Here is a 23,625-nt window from a genome sequence, read left to right as displayed (position 1 = left end):
TTTGGAATTTTTTTGATTTTTTGAAATTGGATCAAAATGGCAATTGAAAACATTTAAAATGAAAATCCCCAAAATACCCCTGGTTAAAGATGGAGTTTTTGGATGAAGTTAGTGTATGTGATCAAAATGGCAACAAAAGGGAAAAGTCAGGGACCCAGAGGCAAAAAAAAACTATTTGGACTAAAAAGACAAATTTGGACAAAACTCAGGGACTAAAATGGCAATTTACTCATACTATTACATTCCTTGGTATAAGAATAGTAACTACTTTAGAAATACAAATTATTAAAGCATAAATCCACTTAATGTAAACAGTTACATAAGGTATTCAAACCTACACAAACCTTCCACTCTCTCAGTATCTAAAACTGCAAGTATTCAACAAAAATCTGCAAAAAAAAATCACCAATTTTTTTTTTTTTTTGCTTCAATATATCTGTAGAAACCATCATCTTGAAGCACAGCAGAATATAAACATAAACGGTTTACGCAATTTTCTTGTTCATGTTCGTAAAAAGTTGACGCATTTGAAATCTCCAGATCAAGAAATAGATCAAACCAAACCCGATCAACACATACACCCAAACCGCCTCACCTGCACTCTCATCTTCTGATCTTACTTCCAATATACTAAACTCATCCCTTTGCGAATTTCCCAAAATACCCTCTTTCAGATGACCATACAGCACATAGACCCTGTCCTCCGCTCCTACAGTCACTGACGTCGCGAAACTCTCAGAGTCAAGGGCAGTTTCGTCATAAACCACACCTTCGCTCCAACTATCATCGCTCTTGATGAAATAAAGCTTATGTTGCGACACCACTAATAGAACACCGTCCCTTCTAAGCGCAATCCCGTCAGGAGCGGTTAATTCCCGGTTTAATCTAATCTTTCTAGCGGTACCCTCTTCGTCGTCGACTTTATACAAGTTACCGGTGTTAGATTGTGCGACAAGAAGGTACCCTTTGGTACAATACGCAATACCGTTAAGCCCGCATGAGCTGTGGAGCATGTCGGGGACTGCGGCTGTTTTGTTAAATACTTTCGATTTAGACAAAACCGAAGCTTTACCGTCACGATCAACCTTCCAGATCAAGTTACTGGCGGAGTTCGTCACAAAAGCGTTGCCCGAGAAATCGACAGTGACGTCATTGGCCCCTGCGGCTGTCGGGGATGATGCAGGGTCGTGGAGGGTGGTGAGAAAGAGGCGAGTGTGCGGCGCACGCGAGTCATAGGCGGCAAGCGCACCATTGGAAGGGTCTGAACGGTTGTAGACGACTGCAAGCAAACGGTGGTGGAAAATGTCTACGGTGACACCGAGGAAGGATGAGGTGTCAGGGAGGGATTGATCATTGACTAGAGTGTTGACCACACCGGCATCGGATATCGCTAGGAGGGTTGGGTGGTTGAGGGAGCCGACTATGAAATGTTGGGCCGTTGGGTCGTATGCGAGTGACTCGGGGTAAAGGTTGGGTGATCGGAAGTTGATAACGTGGGGCGAGCTTGCGGAAACTGGAGCTTGAAAGAAGCTGAAAATGGCGGTTACAATCAGTATTGACTTTGTTATGGTGAAAGACATGATTCTTGAAAATCCCTGAAAACAAAGATGAAATATCAGCCTTTTATAGATAGTTTGTTTGACTGAGGTGAGTTTTCTTGTAAAAGAAGTTAGCATTTAGTCATAAAACAGTTAATCTTGTTTCTCAAGACAAAGAAAGGTCAATGGATAGATATATTCTAATCTTGGTTTTAAAAAGCGTGCAGAACAAGCCTCAGGGTCTTGAGGCGATGCTTCATTCACATCTCGATTAAAACTAAAGTCTTTACGAGACTAGGACTATAATATGTAAAAACAACTAAAAGAATGAAAAAGATTATGAACAGTGTACTTGATGCGGTAAAAGTAACATTGGATATCAGTCAAGGACCGATATTTGATATAGGTTATCTTGGTGAGATATTGGTAATTTTAATATCTTGTTAAATTTTTATATATAACAATTTAACAACAATTAAGTGATATATCGGTGATATATCGGTTATATTGGTCAATTATTGGTGATACATCAGTCAATATCGCCGATAATATCGCTACCGATATTTTACATGGGGACCGATAACTGACATATCACCGATATTAACTGCATAGCTTGATAAAAAAATGTATATGAGATAAGGGATCAGCTAGCCAAAGCCATTGGAATTATTAGTTTATACATTGGAAAAATCCGTTTTGTTGCTACTATATTAAAGATAGGAAATCTATTAGTTATTCGTTAAAGTTTCATTCATTCAATGGCCAGAATTAGACGAGGACATATCGCTCGAAGACATCATCATCATCATCATACTCAGTAAATCCCACCAATAGCAAAGCTAAAGTAGGGTCTGAGGAGGGTAAGATGTAGACAGCCTTACCTTTACCCCGTAGGAATAGAGAGGTGACCCCCGGCTCGATAGTAGTTTTGCATCAAGCCTTGGACATAAGGCACATAACACTCAGCAATTGAGACAACTGCCGATTAGTGCATGTACCCCCTTGTCTTTCGGCTATCAACGCCAACACATGATGCATGATTAACCATCCCCTCTTTTAACGTTATTTCCATAAAATTAGTAAAATAACGTTAAAATTAGTGCACTTTCACTCCCCCCCCCCCCCCCCCCCCTAAGGAAAAACCAAAAAATGAGGAACACTAACAGAAGCTATTTAAAGCCCTGATCTAACTATGTACGGAAGAGTGAAGACCAAACTAACATATATATAACTGAGCAAGACATACATGGTGTTGATAAATTTGAACAAGGATCAAGTAAAGCTGTATAAATCAAAATACGAAAATAAATATTACCCAAATCTAAGCTATGGTTTACCTATATCAACTACCAAGGAAAAATCGTACATACTAATTCAATGAGTATAAACCTTAAAACGGTATTCATCAATTTGCAGCATAACTGCACAGGTGTTTTTTGAAAGAAAACCGGTACAGACTTCCCAAAATAAAATATCCCTTATGTAACTTAGACCCCATCTCGGGTTTCAAAACAAGCTTGCCGTTTTTCATTCAAGAACCCCATAAAGAAAGGGCAAACAAGAAGCATATTCGAATTACGTCTCCCAAGCCTAGCTAGAATCTGCTAAAACGAATACCTATAAACTATTCTACCATATACAAGCTATCTTTCTACCCTCCAACAAAGACACAACACGAAGCATATCTATTTGACACCACGTACATATATATAACCAATTAATAAATTAAAGTATCAGAATAACAACTGGAGATTCCCAATGCTATTAATCGGTTCCAAAAGCTGCAACTGAAGCTGCTGCTGCTGCGTTTGCGCCTGTTCAGACTGCCCGGCCCGCTGCTGCCCAACATCCCATTACTCCCCAAACCCGCCGCACCCGCTCCATTACCCGAACCACCCATCCCCTCCACAAACCGCCACATATACCACGCCCCAACCGACCTATACGAGCGCCACTTCCCACACATACTGACGTAGAACAAAAATTCTTTTATTTGCATCAAGCTTTCGGGGTGCTCATTCAAGACTTACTCGAACTATTACTCAACAAACAACGATTCGCTTAAGTCAAGTCGGCTTTCTGCACCTAAACGACTCGCGCTTTTTAAACCAACATTCTAATATTAATTCTTTTTTATCATAATGATGAAAAAAAATCAGTAAAAGCTACATGGATCCACAGTAATTTCTAATAATCAATCAAGTTCATTCACCTCAAACATGATCTATAATTAATAATCCTACACACACATAACTTTCTCCCTTAGAGATAAACACATAAATTAATTTTACTCAATTGTTCAATTCCAAAACCATAATTAAACTCTAATTAGTATGAAAAAAGAAAAACAAAGATTAGGGTTTCAAACCTGCGTCAAGTATAACGTCAGAAATCGTTGATGCAGAGATCTGGGTTTTGGCAAGCTTCAAGGAATCAGAGGATTAACAAGAGAATATGTTTCAGAATGATATATATTGATGATTTTTATGAAACAATTTTGAATAATGGGTGATATTAGTGGGATTTGTGGTGGTGTTGTTCGTCTTCATCTGCGATTAGGACTTTTGACTTTGCCGTCCAAACTTAGAGTTAAATAAATTTCATTTCAGTCCCTGTCGTCTGGGTCATTTTGTCAGTTTAGTTCAAAGGTTTCATCTTTCGTCTGTCGGTCCAAAAAGGTTTCACCGTTACCATTTTAGTCTACTGTGTTAACTTCATTCATTTTTTTCCGTTAACGAGAAGGACAATTCGGTCATTTTATATGTAATTCTGTTAACTATAAGGGCAATTCGACCATATAAAATGAACGAATGAATGAAGTTAACCCAGTGGACTAAAATGGCAACGCTGAAACCTTTTTGGACCCACAGACGAAAAATGAAACCTTTGGACTAAACTGATAAAATGACCTAAACCACAGGGACTAAAATGACATTTAACTCCTAAACTTATGTAGTTTTTCAATTTTGCGCCACTAGTTTTAAATGTTTCATTCTTGACACACTTATATAGAAAATTGCAGTTTAATGGGTTAAATTTAAGTAATGGACTTTACTTTAAAAAATAAGTTTAACCTTTCAATAACTGCTATTTTAGAGTATGAAAAAAAGTTGTTTTAGAAATAAAAAAAGAGTTTATTCTTGTATAAATATAGTGATGATTATAAGTTAAATATATATTTGTTAATTAATAATGTCAATTGGGATTTCATTATTTGCATTCTTGATCAAATTTGGTGCTAGTAGATCCACGGTATTTTAGAGTCGGTTAGATCTTCGGTTTTGATTAATGACTAACATGTGTTTGAATAATGTTTGAAAGGGATAAGACAACGAGATCATTTTATTTATTTGACTAACATGCGTTGTCAAGTAATAACAACTAGAATTGCGTCCCGCCAATGCGGCGGAGATTCTTTAGTTATAACTAAGTCGATCTAGGATCCGCACGTTATGTTAAACCTATCAAACAGGAAAAAAAAAACGATGTAAAAACGTTCACCCACACACGCATGTTGCGTCGTGTTAACTCGCAAAATTTAGAACGAAACGTAAAAACGTTAAATCAAAGACGCACGTTGCGATGTGTTAAGTCACAAAATTTAGAACCAAGCATAAAGCGAAAAATTTGCGGAAAATGAAAACTATTAAGGGCCAAAGTTGAAAGTAAAAAAAGTTGTGAGGATAGATTGCAAAAGATAAAAAGTTTGGGATTAAAAGTAAAAACAAATTGTTTTGGGTTAAAAGTAATTTATGAAATACTTTTGGTTGAAAAGTAAAAAAAAAATCTATTTTTTTGGAAAACCCCCAAAGCCAAGGTTACAACAACCATATGCATAACCATTTTTTCTTTGAAAACCCCTCAAAGCACACCCCGCGGCACGTAAAACGGTGTCAAATAATACTAATGCCACACAATCGTCATCGACCACTAACACTGACTCGACCTAGGATCTGAGTGTTGCGATGAACCTGTCAAACATGAAAAAATAGAGGTAAAAACGTTGAACCATACATGCACGTTGCGCCGTGTTAACTTGCAAAATTTGAAACAAAACATAAAAAGGTTGAACCAGTCGTACGTTACGTCGTATTAACTCAAAAAAATTAGAACTATACTTGAAACGAAAATTTGCGAAAGATGAAAAGTATAAGTGACAAAAGTTGTGAAGTTAAATTACAAATAATGAAAGTTTTGGGTTAAAGTTAAAAAACAAATTATGTAGGGTTAAAATTGTAAAAGGTAAAAACCTTTGGGTAAAAGGTAAAAACCTTTGGGTTAAAAGTAAAAAATCAAGTTTTTTTTTGAAAAAATCTAAAAGCATAATGTACAACTTGAATTACACATTTTTGTTGCTAATTTATAATATATAATAATAAGGCTTGTGAGGTTTGGAGAGCAATGCGATGATTACTAGTGAATGGTCATGTCTATGTTTAATGAATGTGGTTGGATTATTGAGGTGTTTTCATTTGTGCCCGGTCTTTTTTTTTTTTTTTTTTTGAAAGTCCAACCAAATTTTATTGAAAGCCACTGGTTAACCAATGTTAAACAGAAGCTGGCACTAGGAAGTTTCATACATCAAAATAACAACATAACTTACAAATCAAATCCTCATACACCTAAGTTAAAACCACACCAATTCTCCCAATTTAGAGTTGAGTCCTTTCCCCGATTCTTTAACCACAGGAACCCGAATAGTTTGATTTCCTCCTTTATCCGAGCCACATTAATCTGTTTGTCATGGAAGACGGCATCGTTCCGGTGTTTCCAAATAACCCACAGTGCAGTTTGTATCACCATATAAACCGCCATCTTCCATCTAGTTGACCCCCTATTTCTCTTGTGTATAGCGGCTAAGTCTTTGAGTTCCAACACATATATAGGACGTATCCGACACCAATGCACTATAAACTCCCAAATCTGATTAGTAATTCTGCACGTACCAAATAAATGCAGCGCCGATTCTTCCTCGTCTCCACACAGTTTGCATCGAACATCTAGGACATTAATATTCCTCTTGCAAGGGCCATGGTTGTAGGTACTTTGTCTTGAACAATTCTCCAAATCAAGAAATTTACTTTAATCGGAGTCCAACTATTCCACTCAAACTCCAACCCGAGGTCTGAGAAAAGTAAACTTTCAGCTTTTTTCCGGATGCTACTGACCGAGAATTCGCCATTTGCGTCCAAAACCCACTCCCATCGATCAGCCCCAGCCCCGAACCCATACGATTGAACTACTACAATAAGGGCATCCAACTCAGAACACTCTTCAAAGCTATGTGCCCGGTCTTAAAATCAATCTCCATAAATTCAATTTTTTTGGATATGGGGTTGACGTGAATGAAGTCAACTTGATGGCATTAGTTTTTAGGTGTAACCGAAGTGTTCCTTTCATGTATCTTTGTATAAAAGTTGGGGCAAATATGTAGAGGTTTAATTTTTTTTTTTTTTGAAAACGGTGGGAATTCTATGATTATAGAACACGGGCCAGCAAGCTGTAAAACCCAAAAGTACAAATACAATGAAACAAAAACGACGAAAAACAGAAAAATAAGTACAAATACAAGATTACTTGATTACATCTCTGATGTTGAAATTCTTCCACCTATCCCAAACCAGATTTTTTAGCTTTGATCTCTCTTTAATCCACAAAAACGACATCCCTTTTACTTCATCAACTATTCTTCCTGTCGAACCTTTATATCCGTTGAAAACCCAATCATTCCTCGATTTCCATATATGCCAAAATGTTGTCATCACAATTGCCATTATTAGTTTCTTCCATTCCTTTGATCCATTGAAGCCTTGAATTCTTTGTAACATTCCTTCACATATCATAGTTTCTTCACCCACCAGTAGTTTTAGCCATAACATGATGTTCCACCAGATAGCTCTCGTCATTAAGCAATTTACCAACAGGTGATCAGTGCTTTCGTCTTCATTTCCGCATTTTGGGCACGTCAAGTCTTGAAGCATAATTCCCCTCCGTTGAAGTTCTAGCTTTACCGCTATGTGTTTGTTAGTTGCTCTCCACACAAATAGGTTTACTTTAGGTGGTACCCAACTGTTCCAAAATTCCCATGCCGTCTCGTTCTTGTTAAGGTAGCCTTTGTTATCTCATTTCTTATCAATGCCACGGACAGAACCTCATTCATTTTTGTCTTCCATCTCCATGCATCCTCTCTTTCACTTAACTTGACTTCTTTTAGTACCTTTGATAGCTCCTCAACCTGATCTCTTTCCTGTTCGCTGCTTGCCGCCCTCAACCCAGCCCATTCCCAGATTTCGGTATCCCCTATTCTTGTTACGTTTTCATTTACCAAGCTGTTTTTGTTTCTTGCCAGTTTGTACACCTCCGGGAATCGATCCTTTAGTGTTGTTTGTCCTTCCCAAATGTCTTTCCAGAAGCTCGTTTTACACCCATTCCCAACTTTTGCCACCAAATTCTTATTTAAGGACAAGTTTAAGCTTCGAAAATCTTTTTCTATACCACAACTATCCTTCCATATGCCACTTAATTTGTTTTTTGTAGGTACTATCGATGTCGAACGACTATTATAATGAATGCTTTTTATGACTCTCACCCATAAAGCTTGAGGATTTTCTTTGTACTTCCACCACCACTTTGATAGTAATGCTAAGTTTGTGCTTCTTATATCCCCAATACCCAACCCCCCATACCCTTTTGCCTTGACCATTTTATCCCACGCCACCGATCTCATCTTACATTTACCATTCTTTTTTCCCCACACAAAATCTCTTCTAATCGCTTCTAACTCTTTTGTCACTTTTTTCGGTGCTATAAAAATTGAGAAGAAATAATTTGGAAGTGCACCTAATGCAACTTTCGCCAAAACAATCCTTCCGGCCATTGATAGACACCTTGCCTTCCAAGAAGACAATTTGGAATTAAACTTATCAACTATTGGTTTCCAGTTTTTGGTTCTTTTCATGTTTGCCCCAATCGGTATACCCAAAAAAGTGAAGGGCATTTTTCCTGTTTTACAGTTTAAAGTTTTTGCCATATTCTCCACATCAACATCCTTTACCCCTATCCCCAAAAGGTTACATTTTGCTAAGTTTATTTTCAACCCCGAGCACAAGTAAAAACATCTAAGAATTCTATTCAAATTCTTAATGTTTTCACCCGACCATTCACCTATAAAAATTGCGTCATCCGCATAGCATAAGTGTGATATCATAGGCCCTCCCCTAGGTAGGATTACTCCCTGGAATAAACCTTTCTTAATGGCCCTTTTCATTAAAACATTTATTGCTTCCATTGCTAAGATGAACAAAAAAGGTGACAGCGGGTCACCTTGTCTTAGCCCACGAGACATACAAAATTCCTTCGTTGGTGACCCATTGACCAGAACCGACGCCCTGCTGGATTTTAGACTCACCCCAACCCATTTTCTCCATAAAAATGGAAAATTCATTTCTTTTAAATTTCCTAGCAGGAACTTCCAATTTATCGAGTCGTATGCCTTTTCAAAGTCTATTTTGAAAATGAAAACCTGTTTTTTATTTCCTTTTGCCCAAGATATAATTTCATTCACAATTAATGGCCCCTCCAAAATAGACCTTCCCTCTATAAACCCCGTTTGAGTGTTACTCACAAGATTTGGTATTACTGGCTTTATTCTTTGCGACAATACTTTGGCGATAATTTTATAGATTATGCCAATGAGCGAAATAGGTCTAAAATGCTTAATAACCGATGGGTCACGTACCTTTGGTATTAACGCAATGAAGGATGCATTACACCCTACCGGTATACACGGTCTTTCATGGAACTGCTTCATCATCTTCATGACCAATGGTTCAATGTGTTCCCAATATTTCTTCAAGAACTTGAAAGTCATGTCGTCCAGACCCGGGGCTTTTTCCTCTCCACATCTCCATATTGCATATCTTACTTCTTTGCTTGTGAAGACCCTCCCCAAATTTTTTGCTTGTTCGTTTGTTAACTTGCTGAAACCCCTCCTATCCATCTTTGGTCTTTTCTTCATTGGTTCTTCATACATTTTCCTGAAAACCTCCTTAATTTCAGTCTTTACTTCTTTCGGTTCACTAAATTCTATGCCGTTTATAGAGATTTTGTTTATGTGATTCCTTGCTTTTCGACAGTTCACTATCTTGTGAAAGAAACCCGAGTTCTCGTCTCCCAATTTTGCCCATTTGAGTTTTGCCCTCTGTTTCATATCTGCTATCTTTTGCCTTTCATGTCTCCGAATCGTAAGTCTTCCTTTCATTCTTGCTTCTTTCTCGTCTTCTTTTAGTTTCCTTTGTTCAGCCATTTGTTCTATCCTTTCTATCGTTTTTCTTGCTTCCGTTATCTCTTTCTCCTCCTTTATTAAAACTTTTTTCCTCCACTCTTTTATTTTTATTTTCACCATTTTTAAAACCGCACCCATATTCTTTATCCAGTCTTCACCATTTGCTTGCGTTTTTATCGTCCCAATTACTACCTCATCAATACCTTCTTTCGACAGCCAAGAGTTATATAGCCTAAAAGGAGGCGGCCCATAGTCCTTTGTTACACAAGTCAGTAATAAAGGATTGTGATCCGAAAAACCTCTAGGTAATGCCTCAAGCTTTGCAAACGGCCATTTATTCATAAATGCATCACAGACAAACACTCGATCGATCTTACTCATGCTAGATCCATTTTCGGTCATGAATGTGAATCTAGAACCCATCATTTGATACTCCAATAAACCTGCTTCTGCAATGAAACCGTTAAAAACCAAGGCATTATTTGCATCAAACTTCGAATTCATTCTGTCTTCTTCTATTCTTACTTCATTATAGTCCCCGGCCATTATCCATATACCTTCACCATGGTTTTTGATTCTGCTTAAGTCCGTCCAAACATTTCGTTTTTTCATCGTGTCGTTTGGTGCATACACATTTACAAGATTCACTCTAACCTCCATCCCTTCTATGAAACCCGAAACCACTATAAAATGCTCAAATCTAAACGCTTCTTCTTTTCTAAACGTCTGAGGATCCCAAACAGTTAGTAACCCCCCTGATCGCCCCTGAGCATCTACTGTTTCTATTTCCAACTCTGTATCTGACCAAAATTTTTTGCCTAAATTTTCCGTTATTCCCGTAATTTGTGTTTCCTGAATAAACAAAACATTCACCTTGTGTTCCTTGATTATTTTTTTGACCCATACTGCCTTTTCCTCCCCCCTGCTCCCCTAATATTTAGTGACAAAAAATTCATTTTTGCAGGTTCGTCTCCCTTTCCTCCTCCACAATTTCTCTTATCTGACTAGTAAAATTACTAACCTTTATCTTTAGTGCCTCCCCTACTTTAATTGTTTCTTCAGTCTCTTTTGCGATTTCTTTCTCCCAATCCAATTCAGCTCCATCGTTCCCTTCAATCCTGCTTTGTAAGCTATTTGCTTCTCTATTTGAAGTCTCACTGCTGTTCATACACCTTGTTTCACTTCTATTCTTGACCTTTTTTCTACCGTCGTTTCTTTTTTCTGGAAAGATATAGTCGTCTCTTCTTTGTTTTTTGTGTTTGATCCCATTTTGCCCCATTTTTTTCCTTTTTGTTGCTTTCGTCGTAGGGTTTGTATTCCAAATGATGTCATCCAATCCAAACGGATCCAAAGGGTCCGGTACCTTCACATTAAGATCTGGTAGGGTCACGTATTCTGTCCAAACCTTTTGGTATAACAACCCTCGGTAAAACCGACACCCTCATAATATTTCTAAACACCCTAATATATTTTAAATATCTCAATGTGTCTTTATATGTGCCCCGTATGTGAAAACCGAGCCCAAAATACAATATAACATGTTAAATAAAATAAAAACAATAAAAACTAAGTTGAGGCGGGCCGCATGGGACCTCACCTCAACCTAACGCGGGCCGCGCGAGAGTATAACCAGATTTCGTTTAAACCGTTAGTTGATGCGGGCCGCGTACAAGATCGCTTAAGTTAAAGCGGGCCGCGAGCGAGCTGGAAGGTGGCGCAGCCCTGGGCCGCCACGTGGCCCAACACACGGCGAAGCTATACGATGACCGGGCCAAGCTACGCGTTGACCCAGCATTGACGCGGGCCGCGTAAGCTCAGCCCAAATGTCACGCGGGCCGCGAGGGGACGAGATTACAGCACTATAAATAGAAGGCAACGGGCCTTCAGTCTGCTCGTTCAATTTTCGATTCTCAATCACAATTTCTGTAGTAGTGTTATTATACCCGGGCGTTATACCCCTAAAATAGCGAGGTTCTGCTACGATGTAAGTATTATAACCCCTGGAGACGTATTAGATACGCTGCCCGATTGATCTAGGGTTCCGTAACAGCTGTCGTGGTTCTGCCCGACGTAGTCGTTGGAATGCCGTCTCGGGGAGGGTATTACTAATGTTAAAATGGGTTATTATACTAACACACGTGCATTTGTGTAAATTATAGATATTCACCAGGAAACCCTAAAGAATAACCTAAGACAGCAATGTGAGTAATCCTCTTTTTATGTAAACCTTTTTGTGAGTAATCTCCTTTTTGTTAACAGTTTTTACAAAACCTTAACCTTTTTACAATGCAATTTAGCAGTGATTGAGTCTTTGTAATTCTACAATTACTGCCGGTATGTTGGGGTTTTGTATACAAAATGTGAGTAACGTTACCATTGGACGAAGAGTTAGCCAATGTGTAATATGACCCTCAGTCAGACTTGACACTACTGAATGAGTAATTGGGTAGATATAAACATTGTAATCGCCCTCAATACTGTTTAAATTAAATTAATATTTCTTGATTAAACTGGGATTCACTCACCAGTATTTCCCACTGACAAAACCTTTTTAAAACGCGTTTCAGGTAACAAAATGTGAAAGCCAAATAGAAGCCAGCTGGACAGCACTGAAGGCTTGGAAAAGTGGCTATAAAAGTTACCTAAATAAAAGAAAGCGTTTATTTCAATAAAGTGGGATTTATCCCTGTAAATCAGTTTGTAATAAAAACTTGGGTTTTACCCATTTGTTTAAAATTATAAAATAAGGTGGTTTACTCTGATTTAATATTTCCTAACTACGGTCCTGATGAAAATTTCCGCTGCCAAATAAGTAATTAACGTGATACCACCAAAACTGTCTCACGGCCGCCCGTTCCCGGGAACTAGGGACCGGGGGTTGTGACATTTGGGCCCACATGTCTTGTTTTATTTTATCAATCTTGCTCTTCCTCCTCGGCCCAGCTCCTTTGATTCTTCCAGGTGTTTGGGCCTCAAATGTACTATTGCTGCTTGGCCCATTCTTCCAACTATATGCCTTATCTGTATCTAGGTTATTCAATTTAGGATTTTCTCTTTCCTCATGTTCTCCTTGCACTTCTTGTGTATTTTCTTGGGAACCGAAAAGTTCTTCCCAATTCCCACCAAAAACATAATTTCGATCCTCTTCGTTTTCCTCTATTCTATTTTCTTTTTTGTCGTTTTGACTTCCCGTCCCTTCATCTTCCTTTCTTCTGATTTTGCCCTCTGTCGTGTACTGCACTTCTACCGGTATCTGTTCAGTCATCGGATTACTCACCGGAGATTGTTCCTTCATCGGGGTGTCTTGTTTCTCTGGTTCCACCTTGTTCTCTACTGGGTTTATCAGCAAAAACCTGCCTGGAATGAATTCTGGAGCCCAAATCCCTGATATTTCCGAAATCCATACCTTGAACTCTTGAACCCTATACCTTACTTTGAATTCATCTTTTATCTCTTTTCCGGTGTCGACGATTACACCCAGTCTTACTTCATTCAGGTTACCACTATTTACGTTTATGTTGTCCATAGACACCATTCTTCCAAAACTCTTTCCGATACTTTCACATAATTCCTTGCTCCACCGCATAAACGGTATCCCTACTATTTTTATCCATGCCAATCTTTCGAATCTTTCTGGCCCCCCTTTCCATTCCCTGATGTTGACAAAGATTTCCTCCCAGCTCTCCTTGAAGCTTATTCTAAAATCCCCCGCTTCCATTTGTGACCCAAAAGTTATTAGGAACTTTAAGCCACCCAAGTATCTAAGCTCCATTGTATTGGGGAATATTACTTCGAGCGTCTTATCCACCATTTTCAAGCTTTTCATATCTTTTACCTCTGCTATTACCGATCTATTCTTCCAAGCTCTGGTGGTCTCCGTCTCCTCTCTACCCAGCTGTATAACTTTTTCCTCCTCATCATTCTTTCTCTTTCCAGCCACAATATCCCTAAAAGTTACGTTTTTGTTTACGTTCCCGAGACTTTCGTGGTTGCTCCTTTCCGTGTGAGGTTGTTGATGTTCTCTCATGGCCTCTTGCTCCTATTTTCTGTATGTTCCCGTGTGTTCTACTCGAAATCCTCTTCCACCACCTTGTTCCAATTTCTTTTCTTTCGCAAACTTTGAGATATTAACCTTTATTTTTTTGTCTCCTATCCATACATTATTCAGAGCTTGTAATAACTTCGTTTGATCCCTAATCTTCTTGAATCGGACAAAGCCGAAGACTCTCCCCGCATGGTCTCTCCTTTTCGGTATTACTGCATCACAGATGTTCCCACAGGGTTGGCATTCAATCCACAAGTCCCTTCCAGTAGTCCATTCTGGCAGATTCGTAACAAAAAACGTTGTTGCTTGATGTGTGTAAAATACAACATATAAATTACATCAAATAAGGCATAAAACTAACCCTTTTTAAGTACTAATGTTGGAAAAAGAGTGTTTTTGTCTTCCTTTTGTATTTTCAGGATGAAATGAGCTCAAATTCACAAAAGAAGCAAAAAGACATCTAATTCTAACATAAATACAAGAAAAGGAATAAATGTAGACTGCCCGAACCCTCAACGGCATCCTCCCAAGCAAAGAAGAGAAAACAGAAGCCTGAACACGCCCCGTGCTCAGCCAGCACGGGGCTGTGCCCAAGAAGCAGCAGAAAAGACAAACCTGTAGAAGCTTCTATTGCCCACCACGGGGCCGTGTCCAGTGAGCACGGGGGCGTGGCGAAAGTACAGCAGGCGCATTAATTGTAATTGCGAATTACAATTAATGAAGAGAGAGAGTGTCAGACGGGCACGGGGGCGTGTCCAGCGAACACGGGGCCGTGCCCAGCCTTCTGTTCAGCCTATAAATAGGAGTGCTTGGTTTCATTCCAACTCATCCCTTGGCACACCACCTCTCTCACACTTCATCCACCACCCACCACCACCATAACACCATCATCCACCACCATCATCCATTGTCCATCGTAGAGTGTGTGAGTCGTCTCGGGATCCAAGATTGATAGTAAGAGTTCTTGACAATCAAGGCCATGTTTGCCTAAGTCTCTTACATCACTTGGTGAAGACAAGTGTTTAGTATAATACTTTTTATTTTTAATTTTTTGCACTTTTTATTTGGTTTTGTATTAATGACTTTAATAACTAGTTGCTTATGTTGAACGTGATCTTTCCTTATCGTTTCTCCGTGGTGTCTTGGCATTATTTTACTGTCTATATAAAATAAAAGATTTTCACCATTCATATCTCCACGGTCTATATGGAGGTATGTTGGCTACCTGGTCGGGGGTTAAGGGAACGGTTTGGTAAGGGTCATGCCCTTGTTCAGCGTTTAGAGGTCCTGCAAGGGACCTGGGTCAAATTTAGTAGGATCTCCTTCAATGCCCATAGGTATTGGATGGCGGGGATCCAAACTCTTTGACCCCCTCATAAGTTAACTACTATTAATACTATAACCCGGCTATTTAGGACTGTATCCCTGCTGACTCAGACTACTTAGCCGAGGGTAACGTCACCGCCAAAAGCGGGGCCTACCACAATTTGCATTAATAACTTAATTCATTATTTTCCAATAATCCAACCCTTTAGGATTGTATCCTTGCTGACTCAAACTACTGGGTTGAGGGTAACGTCGCCTTCAAAAGAGGGGCCTACTACAATAACTAAGATAATCTCTTAAACAAGTGCAAAAGTGCGAAAATAATCAAAGGTTATACTAATACACGAGTCGGATCCAAGTGATTCATCTTGTCTATCTGTTTTTATTTTATTTTTATTTTTCAGCATTTAGTTAGTTTTTATTTTCTTAGTTTAAAAACATTTTTCTAACTTTTTGATTTGATTAGACGTTGAGGATAAACCGGTACTAAAAGCTCTTGTGTCCTTGGATGACCTCGGTATCTTACCAACACTATACTACGTCCACGATGGGTGCACTTGCCCATATGTGTGTTTAGTGTTAGTAAATATCGTGTTTTATAAATTTAAAACTTGGCTAAAGGTGTAAAAAGGGCTTAATAATATATCTAAATTATATACACACTACACACGCATCAAGTTTTTGGCGCCGTTGCCGGGGACACAAGGATTTTAAGAAAGCTTAAAATCGACGGCCTAATCAGTTTTTTTTTTTCAAAACGCGCGCACATTTTTCTGCATTTTAGTTTAGTTTGCATTTACAGTAGCCTGAACACGGGGCCGTGCTCACTGAACACGCCCCCGTGCTGCATATTTTTAGTTAGATACCCAGATACAGAGTCTGAACACGGGGCCGTGCTCACTGAACACGCCCCCGTGCTCAACGTGACCAGTAACTTTAATTAAAACGCCTAGATACAGACCCTGACCACGGGGCCGTGTTCACTAGACACGGGGCCGTGTCCAGCTTCTGTTTTCGTTTTATTTTTGTTTTCTTGTCCCGAGACTCAGTTGTGGTCTGTTGAGTGATTCTTATGGATCAATACTCAAGAGGTTACAACTACACCTATGATGAGGATGATTATAGGGGTAATTATTGCACTAATTGTCGTAACGCACGCTCGGTTCAATATAATAACTCATATCAACCATCCAATTCATACAATTATTTTGAGGAGCCCAGGTACGAGCCGTCAACTTCATACACATCCTATGAAGACCAAAGGTATGAACCTCCTCCATCATACTCATATTTTGATGAACCAAGGTATGAGCCTTCATACTCATACTTTGAAGATTCAAGATATGAGCCACCACCTTCATACTCTTATTACGAGGAACCATGGCGTGAACAACTCACCTCATATGAGTACTATGAAGAACAAAGTTTCGACCCTTACCCATTATATACTTACAATGAAGAACAATGGTGTGAACCATCTACTTCATATGAGTACTATGAGGAGCCAAGGATCGAACAACCGGATTCAAGCTTTGAGGATCCCAATTCTTTTTCTCTCACCGAAGTGACCAATAGGATATTAGAACACATTAAAACTATCGAACGTTACATGAAAGAATCTCGCGCAAGGGAAGAGGAATCCCGCGCAAGAGAAGAATTAAATTGTAATAATAACGTAGAGATAGTTGAAAATGTAAAAATGGAAGAACAAGAAAGTGAAAAACCGACACATGAGTTAAACAATGAAAAAGGTGAGTCCGATAACGTTAAATTACAAGAAGAGTCTAATTTTGAAGAAATTAATCTCTTGTCACCTACTTTCGAAAATCATTGTTTAGTAACCCCTCGTGCCAAGTTTTTAAAAGAGGTAAACACTAGTGCTAAAATCAAAGAAGTAGTGAGTGTTAAGTTAACTAATGATCAAACTTCGCTAATAAAAGAAGATCCTTTTGAAATTAACATGTAACGCCCGGCTATTTTCATACTTTCCATTTATAGCAAGTCTTGTTCGTATTTCTATTTTTGGAAGCTTATTCCTTTTGTATCTCGTATTTCGTTTCAAACCGTTGTAAATCTGGGACTTCGATCGTAATGAAATTGATCTTTTGTTTATACATGCTTATACATTGATATGTGCATTCGTTTGATACTTTGATCATAATAAAATTTGTTATTTCGTGCAAATTATACTTATACGTATCGATTCATTATACATTTTATACATGCCTATACTCTTTGCAAAATACTTGGGTTACACGTTACCAATGTCAAATGGATACGCGTGACTGATACTCGATATAATGATACTCATGACCTATACATGCTTGGTAACTATTAATTATGTGATTTAAATAATAATAATAATAATAATAATAATAATAATAATAATAATAATAATAAAATAGTAAACATCAACTTTACGTTGATGTATTATGTTCATTTCCATTATATATATATATAATAAAAGTTGTTACATAGCTTTTGATTAAGTTAGTATAATAATAATTATACTTATTAATTGTCTTTTAGCATTACCTCCACTACTAATGTTTCACTTAGGTTAGTATTTAGGTTATGTGATATTTTTTTTAAAATAAAATATAAAGAAAGAATGTATGCAGCGACCGCAAACTGCCAAACTTATGAAAATGTGTTTCAACTTTATGATATTTTAATTTAATTAATAGTAGTATATGCCCTAAACCTATACTAATATATGACAAAAAAATATATATATCAAGTGGCTGCCGAAGCAGCCTTACGTCCGCGGCCCCTTTGAGGGTGTTTGGTTTTGTTTTTTTTTTTATGCTAATGTCTCAACTACTTGTATTAATTGCAACCTATTTAAACCCTAATTACTCCCTATAAATACCACTTTAATCCCAGCCACGTTTCCACTTTACAAAGCCTCTAATCTCTCCTAAATCACCTTCTAAACTCTTGCAAATCAGAAATTCGGACAGATTCATACCTCCTTACAAAAGTGAGCATAACTTGCTCAAAACTCAACCAAATCACTTGATTCTTCTTTCTAAATGCTTGGATAATCTTTGGGCTTGATTCCTTGATCTCTCCTTGGAGAAATCAGACCTGGAAATACCCTAAAAGTGTCCATAAACTTTCTGTTGTGTTTTTAAAAACTTTCTAAAGTCTTGTTTACTTCAAACAAACTTGTGTTCTTATGCTTCTAGTCTCTTGTATGATTAGTAAAGCCAAACCAAGGTTGTTTTACACTTAATAGGAGTGTCTAAACACTCTAAACTTTCTGTTTTAATCGAGTTCTTAGCTCACAAGTGGTGTCAAGTCTTGAACTTGAAGATGGTGTGACTACTTGGCTAGCCTAGGCTAACCTACATACATGTCCACACACCACTTGATGTTTTGCTTAGTTAGTTGTATTATCTCTTGTACATATCTATGAGGTTCCTAAAGAGAAGATTCGTCTTCCTACCTCCTACATGACCACATGTTAATGAATCATTCGAGGTACCAAAGTGGAGGGTTTCACCTCCCACCTCCTACTTGACTTATATGACACCAAGAGGTACCAAAGTGGAAGGTCCAACCTCCCGCCTCCTACATGACTAAGTGTATTATTATGTATATTATAACTATGATAAACCTTAAAACCGAACCCTTGGTAGTGATTATATAAATCCCCTATCAAGCTAATAAGTTTATCACTATGTGTGTAGTTCCTTGTCACGATTCTAATAGGTCTTGAACCTATGAAATCACATACAAATCCTTAGGGATTACTATAGTGTCAAGACAAGTGCTAATACCATAGTGAATATTTTCATAATATTTACTTTTTCATTCTTTGAATCTTAAGTCCGAATATCCCATCTTTCTTCCAAATTACTCATACACCTTGACTTTCCTCTTGTAGGATAACTTGGTGTTCCCTCCATCAAATCAACTCTTCACGGATTCAAGTGGGAAAGCTTGCAAAACCGTGAGTACACTCGACCCATTTACATTTTAAACCACTTTTGGGTTGTAACATGTTACCATACAAAATTACACTTACACACACATAAACATGCTTTATGAACTCAATCCGTTATACATGCTACTTGTTATGCTAGATAATACATGCTTTATGCCATTACTATGTTATACCCTCGCTTAACAATTATAGCGCTATAGGAGTAGCACACCACCCGACGGGGGATTGTTAGGTCATTATACTATACGGTCTCGTCACTTTTGTGGCGAGGGATGCTAAATACTAGTGGACACTTTGGGTTTAGACGTAATAATATGCATGCTAATTACCTTGCTTACAAATTGCCATGTGGATTCGAGTAAAATGCTTTATACTTATGTTATACTATTTAAACCTTGTGTACTCGCATTCGCTTTTGCATTGAATTTTATTTTAACATGTTACAGGTTGATGATGATGATGCTATGAAATGAAGTAGCAATGATGCCTAGATACACATATAGACGTTTAGGTTTAAATGTTGTATCAATTTTGATTATGTTGTTATGTATTTCTTTTGGAACTTGTTATATGAATTTCCTTGTATTGTTGAAAAATTAAATTATGAAATGAAATCGGTTTATTAAATATTGACACAAATAGTGTTATGAAGTCTCTAGCAATCTTCACACTTCGTCTCATCCCGATGTTTCCGCCATTGGTTGGGGTGTGACAGATTGGTATCAGAGCCATAACTATAGGGAATTAGGAAAATTGCCATGCTTTTGCCCTAATCTATAGTTCTAGGAATTTTGTCTCTTATTTGTTGTTTAAAACTTTTGTACTCTACCATGCATGCTTCCTAGCTACACTTCTTGTTATTAAATTTATGCGCCTTTCCTAAGGCTAACACGAATACACTTATGCTATTTTATACTCTTGTAACATCAACGAGACAACTTTAACAAAATAGGCGTGAAACCCACAATTTGGTAAACGACTCTCACTCTACCTTTAATCTATTTTTGCACGAAATTCACCATTAAGCTAGGAGTGACATCCACAACTAAATGGTAATTTCCATTTCAACTCTAGTGGACCCTTGTCAAAGTGTCAAAATTTTATCTTTGGCCGACAAGTACCAACCACATTTAGGGTACGAGATCGTCAAGTTAGGGGTGAAACCCGCATCTTGTCGATTAAGTCCCATCCCTTGATTTTTATTCTCGCCAAAGTCCCGAATGTTCCAATCATTTAGAGATGTGTAGTAACCGGAAGGGTAAGATACCGTTAATCGCTTCTCGACGAGAGTATCTTACTTATAGGCCAAAGCACAATATCTCTAAATCGAAAGGACTTTCGACCCACTTTGGAATTGTCGACGTTTCTCTACCCGAAACAATCCTATGTTTTATTGAGCCTTTCTTTTATGTATCTCAATTTATATGTGATTTTATACTTGAACGTTCATTCATTTCGAAATGTCGTTTTAATCATTTCGCACGTTACCGCAATCATAAACAATAATAATTCTCGTGAACAAACTAAATTTATACCCTCTTTACGCAACTTATGTGTTATACTTGTTGAATGCATGTGGAAACTTATGCTCTATGTGAACTTTACTTGATACATGAACATTTACTTGCTTTTACATACACGAACCTTATTTTCAACTAATGATCAAGTCTCATCTTTTCCTTCTCTTTTTCAATCTTTTAGATGTCGTCTAGTTCCTCCAAGAGACGCAAGTCAAAGAAGGGTTCGACTTCCACCGCCATGTCTCAAAAAGATTGCATGAAATTTATGGCCAAGCAATTTGCTAAAGTGCTACCCGACATCGTTAGCAAGATTCAAACCGATTCACCGCATGGCTCTGTTGACTCAAAGGCAGACAAACCCAAACCGACCTTCCAGTTTAAGCAATTCATGGCTTGTAAACCCTTAGAATTTACTGGCAAGAATGGCGCTACCGCCATGATGAACTAGTTTGATGCCACCGAGCTTACTTTCTTGCAAAGTGGTTGCCCTGACGAACTAAGAACCTTGAATGCAACTGGGGTGTTTCGTGAAAAGGCACTCGAGTGGTGGACGACTGAACGTAACAAAAGAGGAAACGAGGTCGCACCTGCTATGCCGTGGGACGATCTCAAACAACTTATGAAAGACCACTTCTGTCCCCCTCATGAACTCCAAAAATTGGAGAACGAATTTTGGAACCTTACTCAGAAGGGGAGTGACATGGATGGCCTGATTACGCGCTTTAAACAACTCAGTGTTCTTTGCCCTGGACAAGTTGAGACCGTTCCTAAGACCATAGCCAAATTCGTTCGTTGTGTTGCACCTTCCCTGACAAACCACCTTGCCTCTGCTAATCCCCAAACCATCGAAGATGCTTTTCGTATAGCCACCGAACTTAACAACAACTGCGTTCTTCATGGAACCTTTGACAAGGTTTCAACGAAGAGTGCACGCCAAGCTACAATTGACACTCCTGATGAGCTCAAACCCTCCCAACCGTCTAAGAAAAACCAAGGCAAGAAGCGGAAGGCTTTGAGCCAAAATTGTGCGGTCGTCACTCCGCCAAACCCACAACATTTACAAACCGTACCAGCCACTAATCCCACAACCTTTGGACCACAAGGAAACTACGTTGGGTCGTGGCCCAAATGCAACCAATGCTTTTACCATCATCCTACTGGCACCCCCTGTCGCAAATGCTTCACCTGTAACAGACTAGGGCATTTTGCCAACCGTTGTCGCAACAACCTGAAGCCCGATCAAAACCAGGCTATGGTAGCTCAACACCCTGCTCCCAATCAACCTCAGAACCAAACCGTTCGTGTGCGAGCATGTTATAAGTGTGGTGATGTCAACCACATGGCAGATGTCTGTCCTCAACGAAAACAACCACAGCAACCACATCAACCACAGCAACAACAGCAGCAGCAGCAACAACAGGCTCAACAACCCGCTCGAGGCCGAGCCTTTCTTCTCACTACTGCTCAAGCTCAAAACGCGAATGATGTCATTACTGGTACGTTCCTTGTGAACCATATTTATGCTTCTTGTCTATTTGATACTGGCGCCGATAAAAGTTTTGTGTCGTTAGAATTCGAGTCCTTGCTCAAGTGTAAACACTCTAAGTTGCCAAAATCTTTCGCTGTCGAGGTCGCTAATGGTAAAACCGTCACTGTCGATTCCGTTATCTCCAATTGTTCCTTGATTCTCAACGATCATACGTTTTCGATCAACCTTATACCTATGCAAATGGGTAGCTTTGACATCATAGTAGGCATGGACTGGCTTAGGCGAGTTCGTGCTGAAGTTGTTTGTTCTGAAAAGTTTATCCGCCTTCCTCTTCCAAACGGTGATTCCCTACACATCTATGGTGAAAAGCCTTCTCAAGGCCTTAAGCTTATGTCGTGTATCAAAGCAAACAAGTGCTTACGCAAGGGTACCTTCGCCTTTCTCGCCCACATTGTGGAAAAGAAGGACAAAGGCCCAAGCATAAGCGACGTTCCTGTTGTACGCGACTTTCCGGATGTATTTCCCGACGATCTTCCTGGTCCGCCTCCTGCTCGTTCTGTCGATTTTCGCATCGATTTAGTGCCTGGTGCTACACCTGTCGCTAAGTCCCCCTATCGTTTAGCACCCTCTGAGATGCAAGAGCTCTCGAGTCAACTTCAAGAGCTTCTTGACAAAGGCTTTATACGCCCTAGTACTTCTCCTTGGGGCGCTCCCGTTTTGTTTGTCAAAAAGAAAGATGGATCATTTCGTATGTGTACTGACTATCGTGAGCTCAACAAGCTTACTATCAAAAACCGATACCCTCTTCCTCGCATTGATGACCTCTTCGATCAATTGCAAGGCGCGACCTGCTTTTCAAAGATCGATCTTCGTTCTGGGTATCATCAACTTCGAGTACTAGAAGAAGATGTACCTAAAACCGCTTTCCGCACGCGTTATGGTCATTACGAGTTCGTGGTCATGCCCTTTGGTTTGACCAACGCACCTGCTGTTTTCATGGATTTAATGAACCGCGTGTGCAAAGCATACTTGGACCGTTTTGTGATCGTTTTCATCGACGATATTCTCATCTATTCCAAGATGCAAGAAGAGCATAAGCGACACTTGCACCTTATCCTTGAACTCCTTCGTACTGAACGTCTATACGCCAAATTCTCCAAGTGTGAATTTTGGCTAAAAGAGGTTCAATTCCTTGGTCATACTGTCAACGAACTTGGAATTCACGTTGACCCCGCTAAAATCGAAGCTGTGAAAAATTGGATCGCACCTAAATCTCCATCTGAAATTTGCTCGTTTCTTGGTCTTGCTGGTTACTATCGTCGTTTTATCTCCAACTTTTCAAAAATCGCTGTTCCTTTGACCTCCTTGACTCAAAAAGAGAGACCTTTTGTTTGGGGACCCGAACAAGAGGAATCTTTTCAAACGCTCAAGGATATGCTTTGCAATGCTCCTATCCTAACGCTTCCTGATG

The 23,625-nt window shown here is 38.9% G+C and overlaps 1 protein-coding gene across 1 annotated transcript; it reads right to left on the bottom strand.

Annotated features, from left to right (window-relative positions):
- Positions 1-210: 210 nt before the first annotated feature.
- Positions 211-4,117, bottom strand: LOC110895533. The gene is made up of 2 exons (XM_022142854.2): positions 3,907-4,117; positions 211-1,595 (listed from the first exon to the last, which is right to left on the bottom strand). Exon 2 carries the CDS (start codon positions 1,578-1,580, stop codon positions 486-488), a length of 1,095 nt encoding a protein of 364 aa, XP_021998546.1. The 5' UTR covers positions 1,581-1,595; positions 3,907-4,117; the 3' UTR covers positions 211-485.
- Positions 4,118-23,625: the final 19,508 nt, after the last annotated feature.

Source organism: Helianthus annuus, chromosome 12 (assembly GCF_002127325.2).
Source record: "Helianthus annuus cultivar XRQ/B chromosome 12, HanXRQr2.0-SUNRISE, whole genome shotgun sequence".
NCBI lineage: Eukaryota > Viridiplantae > Streptophyta > Magnoliopsida > Asterales > Asteraceae > Helianthus > Helianthus annuus.
Note: the sequence above shows the minus strand (reverse complement) of the source record. Positions and strands in the feature narration are given on the sequence as shown.